The sequence below is a fragment of the Equus caballus genome, chromosome 3 (assembly GCF_041296265.1).
Source record: "Equus caballus isolate H_3958 breed thoroughbred chromosome 3, TB-T2T, whole genome shotgun sequence".
Lineage (NCBI taxonomy): Eukaryota > Metazoa > Chordata > Mammalia > Perissodactyla > Equidae > Equus > Equus caballus.
Genome location: NC_091686.1, coordinates 25764978 through 25786874, shown reverse-complemented (window position 1 = coordinate 25786874; position 21897 = coordinate 25764978). Strand labels below are relative to the sequence as shown.

The 21897-nt window shown below is 40.9% G+C and overlaps 2 protein-coding genes across 3 annotated transcripts in view; one reads left to right on the top strand and one right to left on the bottom strand.

The window, feature by feature from the left end:
* Positions 1 to 14811, top strand: part of ADAMTS18 (ADAM metallopeptidase with thrombospondin type 1 motif 18) — a 125188-nt gene extending 110377 nt beyond the window's left edge. For both annotated transcript variants that reach the window (XM_023637361.2, XM_070263130.1), the window contains 5 exons: positions 2907 to 3111; positions 5892 to 6077; positions 8303 to 8515; positions 10332 to 10479; positions 12837 to 14811. In XM_023637361.2, coding sequence (XP_023493129.1) covers positions 2907 to 3111; positions 5892 to 6077; positions 8303 to 8515; positions 10332 to 10479; positions 12837 to 12952 — 868 coding nt within the window. In that variant the 3' untranslated portion in view covers positions 12953 to 14811. The remainder of the gene's footprint in view (positions 1 to 2906; positions 3112 to 5891; positions 6078 to 8302; positions 8516 to 10331; positions 10480 to 12836) is intronic.
* SYCE1L (synaptonemal complex central element protein 1 like) overlaps positions 1 to 21897 on the bottom strand; it is a 120407-nt gene that overhangs the window by 31714 nt on the left and 66796 nt on the right. The window lies entirely within an intron of this gene.

Here is a 21897-nt window from a genome sequence, read left to right as displayed (position 1 = left end):
GCAAATTACACAGTAGCAAGACACAAAATAAAAAGAAAGGGGTAGAAGGCGAGTGGTCATCCACTTCTGATGAGGGTACAGTCTGGGGAGCTCAGTGGGTTCATTTTTGGATTGACTTTACTCACACTATTGTTTGAACCCTAATTTTGAGTAATCTTCCCAGCCAAATGGAGTCTCTTCTTGTGTGATTTATCTTCTGCCAAATGTATTTATATAAAATTGACAGAGTTTCTTCTAAAGCAATGTTGTCTTCACTAATGTTTCAGATCATCTTAATAAGTAGTGTTTGCTTTGTGGTGATGCAATTACATTGCACAATCCTTTTATATGCATACATATATTTTTTCCTTGTAAATAGTGTGTTTGTCATAATTGTTTGGGGCTTCAGCTCTCTGCCAATCCCCTATGCCCAATTGTCAACCTAGTTTTTCTCTTAGAATCTGGAACCAGCTGTATCCTGAACACAAAAAGGAGAAAGAAATTTGGAGGGCTTCCAGGGATTTTCCTCTTTTGCTAAGAAGTATCTGGTTCTAAGAAATATCCAGCGGCTGTAAGACGTGATTACCTGACAGTGTTATTGACCTTTATGGGGTAATCTCTCCTTTAGATGGGTGTGTGTGTGTACCTGTACATGGAGGGTTTGTCAGTACACGTAGGCTTGGATGGCAAGCTGATGTTTTCTTATTTTATGCCTCCTTACCATCATTGGTGATCTCTGCCAAGTGAACAAAGGGATCCCATTCATATGTACATCCACGAAAAGGAGGGGAGAGCTGAGGTCATGCCAAACTCCAGAACTTGCCTGAGGACTACATGTAGAAATGACATTCTGTGCAGTAACATGTTTACTGGCTATTTACACGCAGAACAGGCCCTTGTAATGACTCTTCACACTTGGATTGGTGCAATGGGCAGGATCTCTTGCTCCCTTCCTTCCCTGCGCTCTATTATTCATATCTCAGTATTTTCTGTTGAAATAATGGGGGCTTTCAGGATCTGTTCTTCCTGAGGGAGATACTAGAAATAAGGGCTTAGACTATTAAAGTTATAAGGACAAGGGAGTTCGTCTGATTTAACTCCATTATTTTCCCAAATAACAATCATGTCATATATCCTTATTGTATGCCAGCTCTGAGCTGAGAACTTGGATGTGGAGATGAATAGCTTGTAGTTCCTGCCATCAGTGAACCCACAACTGAATGGAAGAGATGGATGTGTAAAGAAATAATTAAGATGCAGTGAGATACATGCTATAAAGAGTTATGTATACAAAAGCAGTAAGGGAGAAAATGGACAGTGTAGGAGTCTGGGCTCTGAGGGAAGGGTTGAGACGGAATGCTGAGGTGGAAAGTGAGCCTGGGGCCCAAGTGCAGAGAGCCATGCATGTCATGCAAAAAGTCGAGGGCCAGCCCTGATGGCCCAGTGATTAACGTTCTGCATGCTCTACTTTGGTGGCCTGGATTCAGTTCCTGAGCGTGGAGTCATACCACTTGTCTGTTAGTGGCCACGCTGTGGTGGCAGCTCACATTAAAAAAAAAAAAGAAGATTGGCAACAGACATTAGCTCAGGGATAATCTCCCTTAGCAAGAAGAAAGTCTATCTGTGTTATGCTCTTTCTGGTAGTTTTACAAACTCATCCTATTTGCCACATAAGGGAAAGGAACTTGAATTTGGTAGACAAAAATGCCATCTTTATAGGCTAATGTTGAAACTAATAATTTCATAGTAACGTATATTTTCTTTGCATCTTGTTATAAGATGCAAATGATGGTATAAACATAAGAAATTATGTCATCTTTCTTTAAATAAGATAATATGGATTATGCAATGTTTTAGAATACATATAATCCTAGAACTCGTGCACTAAATTCTCCAGACTAAAGGTCTTTAACTTCACACATTAGACTTGTGAGGGACATTAAAGGAAAAATTATAGGACCAGGAGAGGTGATAGAAACACACAGGTGTAACAAACACATATTTGGTCTTAGTGATGTTTTATTTCTTAAGATGGTACTTAGACTATTTGTAAATCAAGGTCAATTTTAGACATTGCTGCTATGACCGAAGTGTATAATGATCATATCTGGTGGATCTTTTTTATGCTAGGTCTTCAAACCATAGAATTTCAATTAATCAAAAGTAGTTGTTGAAAAGGATTAATAGTTTTATTAGTAGTTGATCACCCTTCAATAAAACAAGTCTCAGATAACTGAAAAAAGTGATCTGGCAATCTTTAAATAAAGAACGCAACTTATATCTTTAACCCATCAGTAAATTTTAAGACTAACCAGAAAAGAAGTTGGAGGAGCTATTTAGAAATATTCTCTGAAAGATCTCTGAACGTGCCCCTCTTTCCTGCACATGCACGTATGTGCATGCTTGCGCACACACTTCTCTCTCTCATTGATCTCTCTTGAGTTAGTCTTATTATTGTACTTTGTATTAACTTCTATTGTGGCAATTATCTGAAAGTATTGTCTTTATTTGTTCACATATCCACCTCTTCACTGTCTTGTAGGCTCCTTAATGGAAAGAACATTGCTTCATTCATTTTTCCAGCCCTAATGCCTAGGAGAGTCCCTGGCACAGGGTAGGATCCCAATAAATTTGGCTGAATGGATAAATTGCTCAGATTTCCAAATGGCACAAGTTTCTTCCCCTGCAGAGGGCAGGAATGCATTTTTCCCCAGAACTGTGCGGTGATTAAATGTGATCCATACAACTGGACCACATTAGTGTAGGTTTCAACATCTATGAAAGAATAATTAGTAGGAATCACTCTTATTGGTTCTAAAATTGATCTAAGGCCTTCATCAAGTGGTTAATCTTTCACAGTAACTGCTTTGGACGTGGTGCTCCAAAGTCTCAGCTTCATTGGAAGTAATTTTGTTTTTCACTGAAAGTTGGAAGCCAGGCGAATGGAGTGTGTGCAGCAGGTCATGTGCAGGGGGCCAGCAAAGCCGAAAGATCCAGTGTGTCCAGAAGAAGCCCTTCCAGAAGGAGGAAGCAGTGTTGCATTCTCTCTGCCCAGTGAGCACACCTACTCAGGTTCAAGTCTGCAACAACGACGCCTGCCCTCCAGAGTGGAGCCTTGGGCCCTGGTCTCAGGTGAGTGGGAAAGTCTTGGAGTCAGTGGTCTCGTTCCCCATGGAAAAAGAAGGTAGCAAAAATAGAGGTGGTGTCTTTGCTCCCCAAGGGGGGGTCTCAGCTGGATATCTTCATGGGAATGACACTGAGTTAATGTGATGGGGCATTTTTAATGAGCATTTCTAGTGATTCTTATGCAACCTGAAGTTTGGGAACCTCTGTATGACAGCTTAGACTCTTCCTTAGAGGTCCAGAAGTTAGAGTGAGGGGGCTATTTAGGCTAGACTGGTGAGCACAGCCAGACAGGATTTGAATGGTGGAGGATTGGCACACGAAACTGGCTACTGAATTCTCCAAAGCAGATGGAAAATAATACAAAGAGTGAGGCGTAGAAAGGAGATTTAACTCTTACTTCAATGGAAAGAGGTGGGGTTCAAAGAATACAGAGAGGAGTTGGGTATAAATTTTGCTATCGTCACAAACTCCCAGGGAAAGGTACAAAATTATAAAATTGGAAGAGGCATTGTGCTCCCTGTCATTCCCAACTCAGAGATTCTCAACTGGGGGTGAGTTTGCCCCCCAGGGGGCATTTGGCAATGTCTGGAGACATTTTTGATTGTCATAATGTGGAAGGATGGTGCTACTGGCTTCTAGTTAGTAGAGATAAACATCCTACAATGCACAGGACAGCTCCCCAAAATAAAGGATTATCTGGTCCAAAATGTGTCGAGGGTGAGAACTCGATGATAGCCCAGTCTCTGATAAACCATGCATGGCAAGCCAATTTTAGGGAATAATTTTAAAAAATGCAGGGCTTTCATCGCCCGAGCTATGAAGCCAGGTAGCAGCGCCTGGCCACGTTTCGGGCACATGATATCCTAGAGCATGTTGAATTTTCATAGGCTTAGCAAAGCACCACCACATCCCCGAGAGAGTTTAGAATAAGCCTTTTTTTTTAATGAGAGGATATTATGTGATTTTTTTAATGTTGCAACTATATCCGTTAGGGGTATAAGGATCTGAGAATGGGAAAGAATATCTTTGAGCATGCTTAGGTGTCCTTTAGAATAAGGGAGAGTGTTCATTTGTAGCAGAGGGTAAATCTAAGCAGTACATAGTGTTGAGGCTGGTCTTTTTCTTTGCAGTTAGGAGTTATAATTTACAAAAGGAGATTTCGATTCAGCCAAATATGAATGGAGCACAGAAAAAGGAAATGAGGGACTGGGGAGGTTCAAATGGGACCTCCTGAAAAGCAGCTTACTCCAAATTTCACATGGAAATATTTTAAGAGAGTATTTTATTTCTTTTTCGTTTTTAATTTTCTCTTTTATTTCTTTATTTGACTACTAAAACGAAGTGTGTCCTTTTGAGAACTTGTTCATGGCTAATACGAAAGATGTCCTTCAGAATTTGTTACACAGCCTGTTCTTCCGTTAGGGACCATGTCTCTGGACACCTCTTGGAAAGCAATAAAAAAAATTCACCATTCTTAAAAAAAAAATGCAAACAGAAAATAAGAATTCTCTTGAATGAGGACTAACCATTTAGAAATTTTGAATGTGACTGAGTGACGCTGTGTTTCGTGGGCGTAACCATGGTCTGATATCAGACAGATCTGTCTGTCCATCTCTACTCCTTGACAGCTTTGATTGATCTTGATCAAGACACCTCAGCTCTCTGATTCTTAGATGCCTCTTCTGTAAGATGGGAAAATAGCAACTATCTCTTGGGGTGGTTAGAGGGTTGGGTGATACAGGCTCTGGTATATGCTAAAATTCATCATCACATGGAAGGCAGTATATACGTGTTCTCTGCTGTGGTTTGCTAATTATGATAATATCATCATCCTACCTCCATCTCCCTTAAGGATGTGAAGAATGAGAATTCACCTTGGTCCCCTGTGCAGGCTTGGAACTGAGCCCCAGATGTTAGCACACTGACAGAGCCCAGGCCAGAGGGGCCACATCTCCTATGGCTCCTCAGAGAGAAAGCAAAACTGTAAAGACCGGGGCAGGGCAGGGGGGACAACAGGACACGGACGCATCCCTTGAGGGCAAACCCCAGCCTGGAGCCAAAGTCTTCTAAGTGACTTTGGCAAGTTTTTCACAACTCTTCTGAGAGCAAGGAGATTTTTGCTGCCCTGTGTATTTCACAGAGTTCTTGTGAAGGTCAAGAAGATAAGAGCATGATTCAAGAAGTGATTCGCCCACCACGCAAAGGTATCCACCAACATTTGATGAGTGTTATGGACTTTTCCCCCATAGTTAGCACAATGCCCAGCCCAGAGATGGCACAGGTTAGGGGCAGGAACTGGACACCCGTAACCCATTTTGTTAATGTCACAGCCTGTTGCTATTATACATGTGCATATACTTCTGCTATAATTCACCTTCTTAGAAGCACTAATAATTCTTTTTAGCCAAGTGCCCAGATAGACTCTGCCTTGTGCCAGAGAGAGACACATGGTTACACCAATGAATAGGCCACGGACCACTTTCCAAACTGTAATCATGAGTGCTATATATGAAAAGAAAACTTCTCCATTATGAATAAGACTTGTCTTCCGACCTGGGGCAACACAGCAGCCACTGGCCATTCAGAAGGTTGAAGGTGGCTGCGCATCTGCACTTAAGGCTCTGGATGGAGGAAGGGTTTCTCTTACTGGCTGCAAGGGATTTTGTTGGCATTTGGTTCTAATGCTTAAAAATAGTTTTGCCAATACTTCATTAACATATTTTCAGTATTCACCTGGAAGAAAATCATTTGAAACTAACATGCGGATTTTTTTTTTCTATCTCAAGTGTTCCAAGACCTGTGGGCGAGGGACGAGGAAACGAGAAATCCTGTGCAAAAGTTCTGCCGCAGCAGAGGACCTCCCTGAGAGCCTGTGCTCCAGCATCCCGAGACCAGAGTCCCAGGAGGGCTGTGTCCTAGGACGATGCCCCAAAAACAACCGGCTGCAGTGGATCGTCTCTTCGTGGAGTGAGGTATGAGTTGATATGTACTGCTTGGGTGTTTCTGAAATGCTCAGCTCACCCACCAACATCCAGATGCTGAAATCTCCTTTCTGTTCCACACACATCTGGTACATGTGTGTACACTTATCCATTCTTCTCTCCTGATTGCTTCATCAAACATTCACAAAGCACCCATTGCACTGATTGGGCCTGTGCCTGGGCAGTGGGGGTACAAAACTTCATAAAGCATTTGTATAGAAACATGGGTAAGGTGTGCAGAGTGCCTGGATGGGGGTCTGTAATTCCATGGGAGAGTGTGAGGTCCACCCAACCCTGACGTCAGGAAGAATCCTTGTCAGAAGAGACTTTCTAGGGAGCATGAGCCTGAAGGATGAGCAGGAATCAGGCCCAGGTGGGGTTCAGGGGAGGTTGTTCCAGACAAAGGGGGCATTTTAGAGGAGGGAAAGATGAGAGAATATAACACTCAGTCTGAAAGGAATGGGGGGAGGGGGTGGAAGCCGGGAATGTTATCAGGCACAGACAATGAGGGCCTCAAGTGACAGACTAGAAATATGTCCTATAAACATTGGGGAGCCAATTAAAATTTTAAATAAAGAAGCGGAACCATCAAGTTTTCCTTCTAGAGAAACGGAAACCGGTGTGAAGCAGGCAATCCCGGAGGCAGGAAAGGTGCTTGTGTGGATATTGCAGTAATTAAGATGAAAGACGAAAGTGTTTCAGGGATGGAGAGAAGGAATATCTTTGAGAGTTCTTAAAGAGGCCGTGTGGTGAGGGCTGGCCCTGTGGCCAAGTGGTTAAGTTCTCATACTCTGCTTCGGCGGCCCAGGGTTTCACCGGTTCAGATCCTGGGCACAGACATGGCACTGCTCATCAGGCCGTGTTGAGGTGGCATCCCACATGCCACAATTAGAAGGACCCACAACTACCCAAAAAAAAAAAAGCACAACTATGTACTGGAGGGATTTGGGAAGAAAAAGAAAAAAAGAAAAAGAGGCCACATGGTACCTCCAGGCATATGTGGGAGTAGGGCAGAAGGAACACTAGAAGATGCCTCCTAGACTTCAGGCTTGGGAAACTCAGTTTAGTTCACAGACATAAACAACAGGAGAAAAGGAGCCCATCCTGAAGTACACATCAGTAACATGTGAGACGAGGTCTCTGCTCTTAAGGAGTTCACGGTCTGGTGAGGAAGACACCAAGAAAGAGAAAAGGTCAATAGTGCGGATGTTGAGGTCCGGTAGAGGAGAGCTTCCATCCCAACAGCCACTGATGGATCTTTTCCATCAATGCCCTTTCCTTCTATCTAAATGATAAGTATATAGCACGTCCATCTCCTCCTCACCCATTTTTTTAAGAGACGTTGTACCCTAATGGCTAAAACTTGGGCTTGAATCAGAATTACCCTATTGGAATGCAGCCTTCAGTATTTACTCAGGGGGTGACCTTGGGCTCACCACTTAACAGGGCTAAGCCTCACTTTCCTCATCTGTACAATGGAGGGGTTGTAAGGATGAAGCTTAGTGTCATCGTTATATTTACGAGTTACACTCTTGCCAATTCTTACTGATTTATTCACTTTATCAAGGTCCCATACATCATCCCATAATACTGTTTAAAATACTTAAAACAGAAACAAGTTTTCTCATACTTATTTCATTAGCCTCCATCCTCCTTTGCCCTGCCCCCTTTTTTTCCTGTCATAACATAGCATCAGGTTATATTTCAGCCAAGGGAGAGGAAAGATAAAAACACAGGAGAATTATTTGTTACAGGTGGCTCTTCCCATGTAGCTGCTTCTAACCCTCATCTCTGTGCCTGCCTCCTTGGCACAGACTCTTGACGACTCAGGGAGGCCTCAGGTAGACCTGGATATCCAAATAAACACTACACAGAGACCCTCATCTCATCCTCTGCCAACCTTGTCTTTCTCTCGGACTTCGTCTTACTCACATCCATGTGGCGTCTTGTGGTCCCTGTTGGACAGTGCCTCATGGTGATAATGAGCTCTGTGACTTTGGGAAAGTCATTCAAATTCTCTGGCCTCTGGTTCCTCATCTATCGCATGAGGGCCTCGGTTGCTGTACCTTTAGGATCCTTGTGTACGTGTGGTTGACTTGCCTTCATCCCATCTCTCTAATTTCACATGGATGGTGTGTCCTTATGTCAGAACACATCTGCTCAGCAGACTTGACTGGGGAGCTCTGCACACTTACACCTTCTTTCCTGGCTCCTAGTGTTCTGTGACCTGTGGTTTGGGTGTGAGGAAGAGGGAAATGAAATGCAGCGAGAAAGCCTTCCAGGGAAAGCTGATAACATTCCCAGAGCGAAGATGCCGCAATATTAAGAAACCAGACCTGAACTTGGAAGAAACCTGCAACCAAGGGGCTTGCCCGGCCCGTCCAGTGTACAATATGGCAGCTGGATGGTATTCATCGCCATGGCAACAGGTGAGCGCTCATGGATTTAGGAGGTTTATGTTTAAGTGATATTCAAAAAAAGGAGGCAGTCCATCCACTGCTGCTGTTAGACACCCATCCAAACATAACAAACAAAGAGCTCAAGTTCTGGAGGCAGAATGGCTTGAGTTCTTGGGCCAGCTCCACCACCTGTGTAACCCTGGGCAGGTTACATAATCTGTGAGCCAGTCTTTACATTTAGAAAATAATATCGTGAAAATTTTTTTCACCACTAGAGTCTTCTCTGTTTTGGGAATGCTGCTCACAGTCTTGACTCATTTGGTTCTTGTGTTTCTGAATAATATAATAGCTAACATTTGTCACACCATTACTATGCACTATGCAGTATGTCCTCAGGAACCCCAAACTGTGTTTCGGTCCTTGCAGAATTCCAACCAACAGATGTTGCATAGCTCTTCAAAGAACCCACTGGCTTGAGAGGTGCTGCCCACCCAACCATTTAACACAGGGGCCAGGTGGAGGCGTGTGTGAGCACAGATGTATGTCTATATGTGTGTTTATATATACATGTGTGCATGCATTTGTATATATGTGTGCATGGGTAAGTACACATACAAATATGCATATGTTTGTGTGTCTGGGAGGATCTGGGAACTAAAACATGAAGGAAAGGAAAGGAAATTAACATCATTGTGTCTCTCTGGCTGGACACTGTGCTAGGTGCTATGCATATTGCTATGGATTTCTTTTTTACAAGATAATTTAGATCAGGGATCAGCAAACAATTGCCAGCAGGCCAAATCTGCTCCCTCAACTCCTGCCTGTTTTTTGTAAATAAAGTTTTATTAGAACACAGCTACGCTCATTTGTGTATTGTCGATGGCTGCTTTAGTGCTACAAAGGGAGAGTCGAGTAGTTGCAACCCAAAGCCTGAAATATTTCTATCTTGCCCTTTACAGAAAAGCTTGCCACCTCTTAGTTTAAATGATTTGATGACAGTCATATATTTGAATGTTGAGTTAATTCCAAAACTCGTACTCTTTCTAACCCAATATATTTTTTCCTCCCAAATATCAGTCCATATAGTGATGCTTGTCCAAGATGAAGTCTTCACCTATCTGCAATAAGGATAGTGAATTTTTTAAAGCAAATCAAAATAAAGGGCTGCTTTTTCCCTGCTAATATTTTCTTGTTTTTTCTTTTGTTATGAAGTAACAATATTAACAATATTAAGTCTTCATAGTGTGTCTGGAGAAAATAAGTTGATAGTCCTTGCTAGTCATCTGTTTTTGTTTGTTTTAATTTTGATTGGACAGTGAAATCCTTGACTTCTAGGAAGCACCATATCCACCAAGCTAACTCAGAACTTGGCTGGGCAGCAAGGGCATAATTCCAAAGCTGTCTCAGGATATCATTTCTTTTGCTCTCCTGGTTTTGAACTGTCCCGTCCACTATTGCATCTGTAGAGATTATCTGCAATTCTTTAAAGACCGTGATTAATGGCCAAGATGTGTCTGTATTTGTCTCTGCATTCTTACGGCAGCTTCTGTATTTCTGGAAGCTTTCTTCTTTATGAGTCACTTAACAGAGAGAGAGACACTCTTCAGCGAAATAGATAGCATTTGCCTAGGCCCCTTCTAATCAGATCAAATGGCTCCCATGTGTCAGAAGAGATTCTGTGGACCGTGAGCACATGGACCTAGCTCTGGACAATCACTGTTTTATTGACAGGTGTCTTGGTAATGTCATGAAGCATGGGGATTCCTTCTATTTGATGTCACTGACATCAGAAAGGACACCATCCAGCTGAGTGTTTCTCATTCCTTCCATTTTCCCTCTTCTGCAGTGCACGGTGACCTGTGGAGGAGGGGTCCAGACCCGATCGGTCCACTGTGTTCAGCAGGGCCGGCCCTCCTCAAGTTGTCTGCCCCATCAGAAACCTCCAGTGCTACGAGCCTGTAATACAAACTTTTGTCCAGCTCCTGAAAAGAGAGGTAAAGGGCCCCACACTCCCGTCACTTTTACTGGTCTTCAGAGAATTTTTCAAAAATGCACTATACTTAGTTGTGCAACTTGTACATTGCATCACTCTAGGCACTGCCATTCACATCAAAGTCGATGTGAATGGCACCCCTTGGAGGTGTGCAAGGCACAATCTGGGACAGTGCTGCTCCGAGTGATCTTATTTGCACACTTTTGCACGGAACATTTAATTCTATGGTAAGGCTTTTTTAGCCATTAATTCTTACTTTGAAAGGGGGAAATGGTAATCTTCCAAGTCCATTTTTTTACACTAAATTTTAGTTGAACAAATGAAAAAGTGATCACCGTCTGCTAGAGATTATGCTAATCAGCGGGAATGCATGAGTGAATGAGAATTGCCCTCAAGGAGAGCACATTTTAATTGAGGAGACAGATCAATTACAGTCAATTACAGTGAATAGGTAATATCCTAGGACTACGCCTTACGTGTTTTCTTAGTCCAAGTCAGTTCAGATGAAGTACAGTGAGTGCTGACGGAAAATCACGAAATTCAATGATCTGAATGAACTATACCATTCCTTAGTAGTGTAACTTATTCTAAAGTAATCTAACGAACACCATGACCTATTTTTTCAGCCTAATCAGATTTCCTTGTGCTAAAGAGTCATTTTCCATAATGTACCTGCTGAGTTTTCTTTTTATCCAATCACAGCTTTTTCAAGACTGTCCAGTTTCTTCTGCCACGTTTTCCAATGTGTAGTAAATCAGATCTGGGATTGTTACTCACTTGCTCTCCCCTGTCCATTATCACTTCCTATCTCTAAATTGTCGTTGATCTACTTCTTCAAGACTTAGCTCCAGGCTCTGGGCATCGATTTTCCCTCCTCTCTGCTTTCTCTCCTATCTTATCTGAGCCTTGCGCTAGACCAGAAAACTAGTTATAGAGCGGTTTGTCAGAGCCAGATCACCTCTAGGCGATGCTGGAATTCTATAAACCTGCAGCCGTCTTCAGCAGAAAGCTTCTGGGAGAAGAAACACACATTTTGAGCAAGTGGTCATGTTCTCCCAAACCATGTCCTTCCTTCACTATCAGTAATTTCAGATTTCTACCCTGTAGTCACATGGCCACAGATGAACCCACATATACAAAGACTGAAGGAACCAGATCCTAGGGCCTTGTCAGTCATTGTAAGAAGTATACCTTTCACTCTGGGTAGATGGGAGCTAATGGGAGACTTTGGGGCAGAGACGCGATGTGAACTGGCTTATAATTTAAAAGAATCACTGGGACTACTATGAAATGGGATGTGTGTATAAAAGGGAATTAGAGGCAGAAGAACCAAAGCTTGAAGAAGGAAATGTGGCAGTTTTGAATCATGGAAAGATAGGATCCAAATTGGGAGCAGCAGGAAAGCAGCAGGAGAGCTGTGAGCCTTGTATGTCATGAGCAGAGGCACAGCGGAGAGCCACTGAAGGTTGCATTCAGAAGGGACGCGACTGGGAGCCCATGAGCGGTGGGTGATTTGGGGTGAATTGAGGGTAAAGTCAACTTAAGGCTTACATAGAGGAAGGGGAAAACAATTCCAGCTAGGAATGGGAATACTTATCCATGTATAGGGTAGACTCTAAATACCGTTGAATCGAAAACACTGAGGATCCAGTAAAACAACGGGGCCCCACCTCCTAAATGTGCATTTAAGTTTACATAAAGATGATTTTACATACAATTTCAGGTGCATTCTGTGTTGCCTGAGGCCCTTCTGGGTAAGAATCTCAGATGTACAATGTTCTGCTTCTAATAGATAATCACATCTGTTATCTTATTTAAACAACTAAAGAAGTTAGAAAGGACTGGCGCTGACTTAAATTCACTTATTTACAAATTGGCTATGAGGAGAGTTGCAGCTGGGCCTTAAATGCAGGTGTCCTGATTCCAAGTAGATTAGGAGTAATGTGTGTGGACCAGCAGCATCAGCATCCCCTGGATGCTTGTTAGAAATATAAATCTCAGTCCTCACCCTACACCCTCTGAAGCAGAACCAGTGGTTTAACAACATCCTTGGGGGGGTTCCTTTTGCATTCCTTTAGATGCAAAATAGTAGCTCCCACGCTATTTGGGGGAGGGTCTGACTACCCTCTAGCTACATATGACTTTTTTTTTAACATCCATTTTTCCCCCCACCTGTTTAAAAGTCCCTCAAGGTGTCTTAAATCCTGCAGCCTCCTACCAAGGTCCTAATGTATAATGGAGGAACCACTCAGAGGCACAAGGCAGGTTGACCCAACATCTTTGTTCTGTAGGCCCTCACTTTAAAAAAAAGGCTAAGAACATTTTCCTAACATGCTTAAATGTATTTTCTCATTTCAGAGGATCCATCCTGTGTAGATTTCTTCAGCTGGTGTCATCTAGTTCCTCAACATGGTGTCTGCAACCACAAATTTTATGGTAAACAGTGCTGCAAGTCATGCACAAGGAAGAGCTGATCTTGGTGGCTTCCCCAACACAGCAGGGCCGTGTTTCAGGGCTTTTCGACCTCTAGAGAGACCAGCTGCCTTCCAGAACAAAAGCTGAACACTGCAAAACCACTTGTGAGCTGCCGTGTTCAAGGAGCCAGCTCTGAAGACCAGACTGACTTATTCAGTTCCCCAAAGCACATGGTACTCTGAAGCACTTGAAAATGGGAAGCGATGACATATCTGACTTAACAAAAAAACAAAAACAGAACAACTTTCATTTGCACTGTTACACGAAAGAAGTGATGAATCACACTGAGATACGTCAAATTTTAATTTTGACAAAGCAAGAGTCTTGTCAACTTTGGGACAGATCCCCCTTTGAACTTCAAAGGGTTCCATGACAAAGACATCTGTTTTGAAAAGTTCCTTTAGGACTTCAGGTCAAAGGCTGAGACTTGGAGCAATCACATCTGGATGGAACACGTTGCCTAACTGTTACTTGGAGCTCACAGTTTGAACTGTGGACACCCTAAACCAGGAGTTCTACGAGAAACCAAATGGTGCTCATGATTGTGCTTGCTGCTGGACTAGCAAGCTTCATGTTATGTTTATTTAGTGTGCGTGTGTTGTTTTTATTATTTTGTTTAAAGTATATTCTGCTTATAGAGAGTCTCCAAGACTAAAATTCACGACTTGAAAAGTGTTCCAAGGAATATTCTGAAAACAGGACATCATGGACTATTTAAAATCTCCATTTAACTGAAATTCACTTTCTGGAAAAAACACACCAAACTCATACGAAAGGCAAATATTGGCACACTACACATTATATCAACCTCGTAACTTTTGGTGCTAGCTGAATAAGCACACGGGAGCCTTGATTCTGCTCTTTGGGAATCAGAATTGGTGAGATGTTCATTTCTGGTAAAAATCTAGGAGGAGCTAAATAGCAGAAAGCAGTGCTTTGAAGGAGAGGAGACCATCATTTATAAGGCTCCCTACATATTATCAGAGCTGCTTGGGAAATTAAAGGCCACTTGTGGTTTTTTCCTACCAACTTATGTGTTTAAATTTGCCTTAGGATTAAGTTAACAAGAAAAAAGTCCTAGTGGCAATAGAAAAATCCATCTGTCTTCTTGCTAGGTTGATATTAATAAGTCATAATATGCCAAGATCCTTCAATGAATAAGAGTATTTTATAATTTTTCAGATGATATTTTCAGTCTTCAGAAGCCAACTGTTGGTATGTACTAATGATCTTAAAATTGTTCTCAATTGGAAAAACACCACACTATTTTGCCAAAACCGAAGTAACTTAACAAGACTGTGTCATTCTATAATTTTTTGAGATGTGGTTAAAAAGGGCATATTTATATAATTCTACTCTATTCCTCAATTTCTTTGATGAATGTAACCCGATTTTACTGCTTTAAAAAGTCTCAATTCAAACAGGGATTTGCCAGTTCAGCACAAACAACTGGACAGTGGTTTGTTAAATTTAGAGCATCTTTTGTTCCTGTTCTAATTAAAATCATGCATCCTTGAATCTCAGAGAAATAATGATTAGAATATTTTCTTAATCTGTGTGGCTTGGCCTAGAGTAGTGGCCATTTTATCATCAGAAGAAAATAGTTACATATCACCACCCTCTTGCCCTCTGAAAAATTGCAAGTTACTTGTTTCCTTATATAATTATCATTATTTTATGGAAAAATTAATTTATTAATTAATAGCCTATTATGTGTTCTCACTTGCTTCTCTGAGTAAGTGATATTAATTCTGAGGGAAAATGTTGAATAAAACCATGGGTTATAGAGAAAAGTCAAAATATATGTGTAATATTTAATTATTTTATAAGTTTTATAATAAAGTGCTCTGTTTCCTTATCTTTGAAGCTTGTTAAGTTCTTGAATAAATTAGAAGTCAGTCCTTTCCAAGGTGATTTAACTGTATAAATGTTAAGAATCTCAGAGTAATTTCTCAATGAAAAGTTGAGAAAAAGGTGCGGGGGGAGGGAGATAAGATACTCATTAATTAATGATTTTTCTTGTGTTTGAGAAAATCAGAAACCATCAATGCTGGGATGAAATAGATTACATTTACCATCTTATGAGATACTGAATTATTTTTTCTACTCTCATGGTCACATAAACATTTATTTATGGAAATCATCCAAGTTAGTAAGCATAAATGTGGTTTGTTTTTCATTCTTTTTCTATTTGAAAGACATTCTGATAAAATCTTTCTGCAAAAAGAAAGAGTGGAGGGGAAGGAAGGAGGGATGGAGGAAGAAAAAATAAATTAAAAAGCAATTGTTCTCAGCTTTTCCAAATTTCAACTCATCAGACCAGTGGAGAATAAAAACTATCTGGGCAAAGTAAGTCCAATTGACCTGAATATACAGTATTTCTCCCTGCATATGTGATTATACACATTCATATATAGGTATGTAGGTATATGTATATATGTGGATCATTTATGCATACATATCTTTAAAATATATTTGAGGATTTTTATATGAATTATTGCTATTTGGCAAACATAAATTATGGTCAAGAATGAAAAATGGAATAGATGGCACAAGAGAGCAGTTATCTTTGTACCTTTTGGTAATAAAATATTAATAAAAGAAACCATAGAGTAGTGTTTAATGGGTGCCAGGTCCTGTGCCAAGCCCTTTATATATGTTATCTCATTTAATCCTCACAACAGCCTACTTAGGAAGATACTATAATCTTCCCTTTACAGATGAAGACTCTGGGATTCAGAGAGATCACCTGTTTGGCTCAAGGGCACATGGTCATCAAGTGATGGATCGGGACTCAAAGCCAGGTCCGTCGAACTTAAGAGGTTAATCTCTTGTCATTGCGCTGCATTACCCTGGGAGAGATTTAAAAAAAGAAAGAAGGCCATCTAAGCCTTAGAACTATTATGGCCTATGAGATGCATGTGAAGAGGATTTGGCAATAAACGATATGACACTGAAGAATTATGAGCAGAGCTGGGATGATTTAAGATAGGGAATTGGGGACAGGAGGTAATACATTCCCACCTAGCCTGTCTTTTCAATAAGGGATACTGAAAGACTTATTGCATAACTGTCTTTGTTCTCTAATAACTGCTCCTCTCTGGGATGATAGTGTTTCCTGGGCAATAGCATGTGGGTGTCTGGAGTCTACAACACCAAGGCCATTAGGATGGAGAGAGAGTGAAGAACAGTGTTCTTGGCATGAATGCTATATGCTGACTGTAGGATGACCTCATGGCAGTGTGTATCATGCAAGAAACAGTTTATGGAATTAATAGCATAGAACCCATCATTGCTAAATGCAATGTAGAATAGGCTACTCACTTATGTTCTGAAGGGCTTTATTTTAGAAACGGTAAAAATACGTGTATGGATTCCATGTTTTGTCTGCATTACCTTCCTCATAAGATCGTAAGTTCTTGAACACCTCTGTGGTCGCCACTGATGCTGAGGATCTTAACACCTGCAGTGACTTTTCATTAGTCATCCCTGGGTCAGGGTGACTGTATCTTCCCCCTCCAGAGATGACCTCGGGGAGAAGTGATTCTTGAAGTGCTGTCGTTCGTCTTGAGCTTCCCCGTAAGCACGAAACACCTCTACTAAATTTTTAATTTAAATTTATTTAAGTAAAAAATGATTTGATCTAAGGAAAATATTGTCAAATAAAGCAAACTTTTTATAACACCTTTAAATGGAAAATCTGTATTTGCCATAAATAGAAGGTAGTCATACAAGCCCACTAAATATTTGAATTAATTTTAATTAAATATATAGTCGCTATAATTGGTTTACAAAATTCATATCTGAAAAAATTCCTCAATGAGAATAAGTGAACTGTTCATAGTTCCTCAGGAAATTCAGTTTAGCATCACTAAGCTTAGGATAAAGATCGAATTTTCTGTCAATAAGATTATTTTTATCTTGAACCACAATTCATATTTGTACATAGAAAAGGCAAATTATATCCATTTAATTGCATCTTTGCTGATAGACATTGAGAATTGTGATGTAAGTGACTTTTTTTATTCAGCAAATTTTTTGCTTACAGAAAATCCATCAGGAGTAATGTCCAGATTGTATTTTTCGGAATGTGTCCAGTTTCTGCAAACAAATGGCAAATTGCCTTACCCCTGCACACAACCACCATCTTGTTTGAATGTGATGAGGAGATACTTGCAAGGTATTTCTAAGTGTTTTCCTAAACTATGTTTAGTGAGGGACACAAGTGAGTTCATAATCAGGTCATTCAATAACAAAGTAATTTATATAATTGTTGGTTGGTTTATTGGACAAATGAGGTCCAAGGATTGTTCACAGCATCCTATTTGGGATGAGGAGGAGACAGCAATGTCTAGGAAAAGAAAACCCTGTAGGCCGTTTCTCCCCAAGCCCCTCTGTTTCTTTCTACCCCTCTTCGCTTCTCCCCTACATGGCCCTGGCCTTCCCATTTAGGCTGCCCTTGCCCTATATAGGTTAGGAGCCCACCTGACGTCACCCAGTGTTGCACTGCAATGCCCACACCACTTGTTGGAAAACACTACTCTAAAGGAACTCTTGGTCCTCCTTGACCCTCCGTGGGGGATGCTAGCCATAGAGGAACTAACAGACTTTCTAAAACTGGTGTGCAATACAAAGAGTGGCATTTTCACTGTAAGTTAACAATCAGAGCCCTGGAGGAAATGGTCTTTGAAGGTGAACCAGGGCCAGGGGTTGTTCCTGCTGGAGACAAGGCCCAGACATGTTTCTCTCTGACTCCTTTCTCTCTCTCCTTTCATGTGGCTGGAGCCCAGGAAGGATGGGCAGCCCCGTCTTGGCAGAAGGCCTTGCCAGCTCCACTGTTCCTTACCACGCACCTCTGTTTCTGCAGACTCTCATTCCATGCTCCATAGGGCTGAGTAGCTCCCCTTGCTTAGAAAGCGGGTCCTCTCTCCCCTGCCGCATCCCCTTAGAAAGCCAGTTTGGATCTAGAGTGAGTCTCAGGATGATATTTCTAAGTAATTAGCTACATCACAATCACTTAAGGATATTTTACACATAAACTTCCCAGGCCCCATTTCAGAAACTTAATTAATTAAGCCTGGGGGTGGGGCCTGGGAATTTATATTTTAAAGGCATTCAAGTTTCTCAGAGGAACAGCTAGTTTTGGAACCACTGGTCTAGGGCAAAGAAAGAAGTGCCTTGGGTCTGTCTGCCTTGTGCAGGCGAAGGAGGTCCCTCAGCACCACGCCCTAAGTGCAGCTCTGCAGTGTCTGGACCAAACTCAGCTAAAGATAAAGGGGCCTTGGCCTAGTCTCATTGTCTGCATGTATTTTTCACCTGGGAAACTCTTGGGGCAGTAAATGATGGGTCAAGGAAAGGACTCACAGGCAGGGACCAGGTCATCGTTCTCTGGGTTTCTTCTCATTCCCAAGCATGTCAGTAGCCTACAACAGGGTTATTGAGGGCAATTGGCCATTTCTCTCAGTCAAGCCCCACATGCAAGAACTAGTGTACTGTGCTTTTTAAAAAGAAAGGACAGACAATAGAGAAGCCAGTGAAATCCCCAATGCAAAGTGTCTTCTGGCAAATTACTCCCAAGGCCTCATGTGTGTGTGGAGAAACTCACGGCGCAAGAAAACAGTTGTACTCCTGAGATCCAGAGTCAAGGAAGACTGAAGGCTTCTGTCCTGTTTCCTGCCTAGTCATTAGGTGCCAAGAGGTGAATTAATCATTTTTATGAATCAGGCCAACTGTCACTTCCTTACAAATTGCCAGAAATGCATTGGCTGACTCGACTGAATGAAAATGGGAACTTCAGCTTTTGTACAACAGAAGGCAAAACACAGCGTCTTTGATCATATAGGGAAGAGCTGCTAGGAGGGTGCTTGTCGGCCACGCGAAAGTACAAACAATTTCACGGCTTGTGCTGTTCTGGGCCTCTGATTTTTCTTGTTTAATGGCTAATTTCATCAATTTACGGGGTTTTATTTTTTAAAGATTGGTTCCAGATATTTAGAATGAACATGTCTATTTATATATCTGCACAGTCCTAAACCAATAAAGGAGTAATTGTTGTATTCAGCAAATTCTTTCCTTTGTTATGATGCCCACATTATCCAGGATTTTTACTACTTGCATATTGGTCAGCTGAGGGGCAAACATTTCTCATTTTCTTAGAGGTTAGTATTTGTTTTCATGCTGAAAGTCTCTCTGACATAGAGTCACACTCACCCTTTTGCAGATTGGTCTGCCTAAACTAACATTTTTTTCTGCATTTTTGCTATCTAAATATACTCATTCTTTCAACAAGCATTTGTTAAGCATCAACTGCAATGTGAGATCCAAGCACAGAAACAGACCTTGTTCCTGACCCAAAGGGACTGATACTTGAAAATACGGGATGCTTATCCATATGACCATTAGGCGATGGTCCAAGGTCACAGAGTCCTAGATTCTTTTTTAATTCCTCACTGTTACATTCACCCCAGTCAACATTTGATAATGGTTGTTTTTAGTCTGTATGATTGTGAGTATCGCATACACAAATCAGGACCATGCAGACTGCAGTCATGGGTTTTTTTTCCCCTCTAAAATAAAATCACAAAATTATAGTATTAAGAAGAGAGTGGCCCACTTGCAAATTTGTGTGTAGAAATTAAGAGCGGGAAGAGAATTTAGTTATCACTTCAAACTCTCTCACAAATGTAGAAACTGAGACCCCAACATTTGAGGGGCTTTCCTAAAATTACCTAGTGAGTTAATGATAAGTCCAGTTATAACAATTTTGATGCAAGTATACTTTTCACTGTGTCATAAAATACTTGGTGATTTTTTTTCACTTGATAGGCACTTTTCTTGAGTTTAGTGACAATTTTAATGAGCAGTGAGTTTCAAATAGAAACCTAATAAGAAACATTGCTGAGTTCATATGATATCTATAATTCTAACTTAAGTTCCTCTCCCCTAAAAGAAATGCTCTACTACCATAAGAAGCATAAAAATGCTGTCTTACTTCCTCCATGTAGGGCAAAGGTGACCTGATGGAAGTACCAATTTCTAAAACCATCTAAGACAGTCCCTTTCCAAAAGTCTGGTATCTTCAGGGAACTGAGCTAGAGCTTTGCCCTGAGTCAGGAATTAAGAAGTATGTAGAAGGTTGCAAATATACTGCATATATAGTATATTTAGTCTGTATATAGTATATATACAGTATTTAGTGTGTATATATATATATATAGTATATATAGTCTGTAAATATACTAAAAACCATGGGATTGGACACTTTAAATGGGTTGATTTTATGGGATGTAAATTATCTCTCAATAAAGCTCTCTAAATAAAAAGACTATGCTCCAAATGAGGACTACCTATGCTCACGTGAATGGTCACACAGGAACTGGGTAGAGCTAATTCTCCCTGTACTGTTCATACCCCATCGGGGATATTTACTTGGTGCAACACAGCACCCCAAACAAATTTTGATTACGGAAGAGGCAACTTTCTTCATCCATTTGCAATTTCACATCACGAATCGCCATAGTTTGGTAACTTTCTGCTTGTCCTTGGTACTCAAGTTACAGTTAGAACAGGAGGTCCATGACGACAGGGGGATTTTCTTGTTTAGTATAGTATCGCCATTACCTACCACTTCTTGACTTGATGATACACGGGGGAGCAAGACAAACACAGGCTCCCTCTTTAAGCCTATAATCTAGTTAGAGACTCAGAAAATTAAATGGCACTTTCAGTACAGAATTGAAATAATCTATGAAAGAGAACTCTGTGGGGCCAGAAAGAGAGCACTCAATGAGATTGTTTCTAAAGTTCTTTGTTTGTGTGTGATTATTGAACTTGATGATTGAGATGAAAAGGATATAATGTTAGCATTTGTTTTAAAAATGTTCTAAATTGATTCCCTAATACCCTTTTGAAGAGGAGAAACGTTTACAGTATTGATGTTTGTGGCACAGATAGTAAGCATGTTTTGACTCAAACAATAACATGAACTAATGATTAAAATGGCCGTAAATGCCCAGTTAAGAGAGTAATGTGGTCTACTATGTTTGTCCTGTTTAGAAACATAAAACAATAGAACAATTGAAACCATGATAATTAAATCCTCCTGCCCCTGACTACCCGTTACTGTAGTAAGCCCCTCGTTTTTATTGTGATGTCACTCAAGGATAAGGATCTCTCAGGGGCAAGCATGTTTCTCTTGGATAAGAGTGGGGTGAAAGGCACTATCGAAGTCTGAATGCTGGTTGCAGAAGATAATTTGAAGAATGGGAACATTAAGCCATACTCATTCAACCTACTCTTTAAGAGTTTGACAGGAGGGCCTATACCTGCATATGCTCCCACCTCCATCCCAAGGGGAAAAAGATGTCAATGGTAAGGTTGGGGTTGGAAGGATGGAGGGAAGGAAAAGCTAATTTGATCTTACTTCTTTCTTTCTACTCTACGCATTAAAAGAGAAAAAGAGGTATACCTGGGGAAAGTGATTTTGGGTATAGGGTTCTTTAACATCTTTTGGATTCTACGAAACAGATTTTTTTAAATCTATGTTTTAAGAGTCATCTGATGAAATTTAAATGTTTTGCTTATTTTCATAAAATCTTAGTAGGACTTACCTGGAAAACCGAGAATAACAATGTAATAAGATGCTAGAGTTCAGAAGGCTAGCAATAGGAGTGGGAAAAGCAGTGAGAGGCAAAGATGATGCGAGAATGATGGTAATAATAACATCAATGCACAATCGCTATGTGCAAGGGATACACTTTGTATTTTCTAAATATTAATCTGAATTTCTGGAGTTATCTTAATCTTAAAATAACATGTGAAATAATTATTAATTCCTTGATTTCACATATGAACCAGAGCTCACAGACATTTCATACAATGGTGTTAGATTCGTGGAGACACTATTAGATCCATGGGGGACCCCAAAGAACCCATCAGGTCAGCG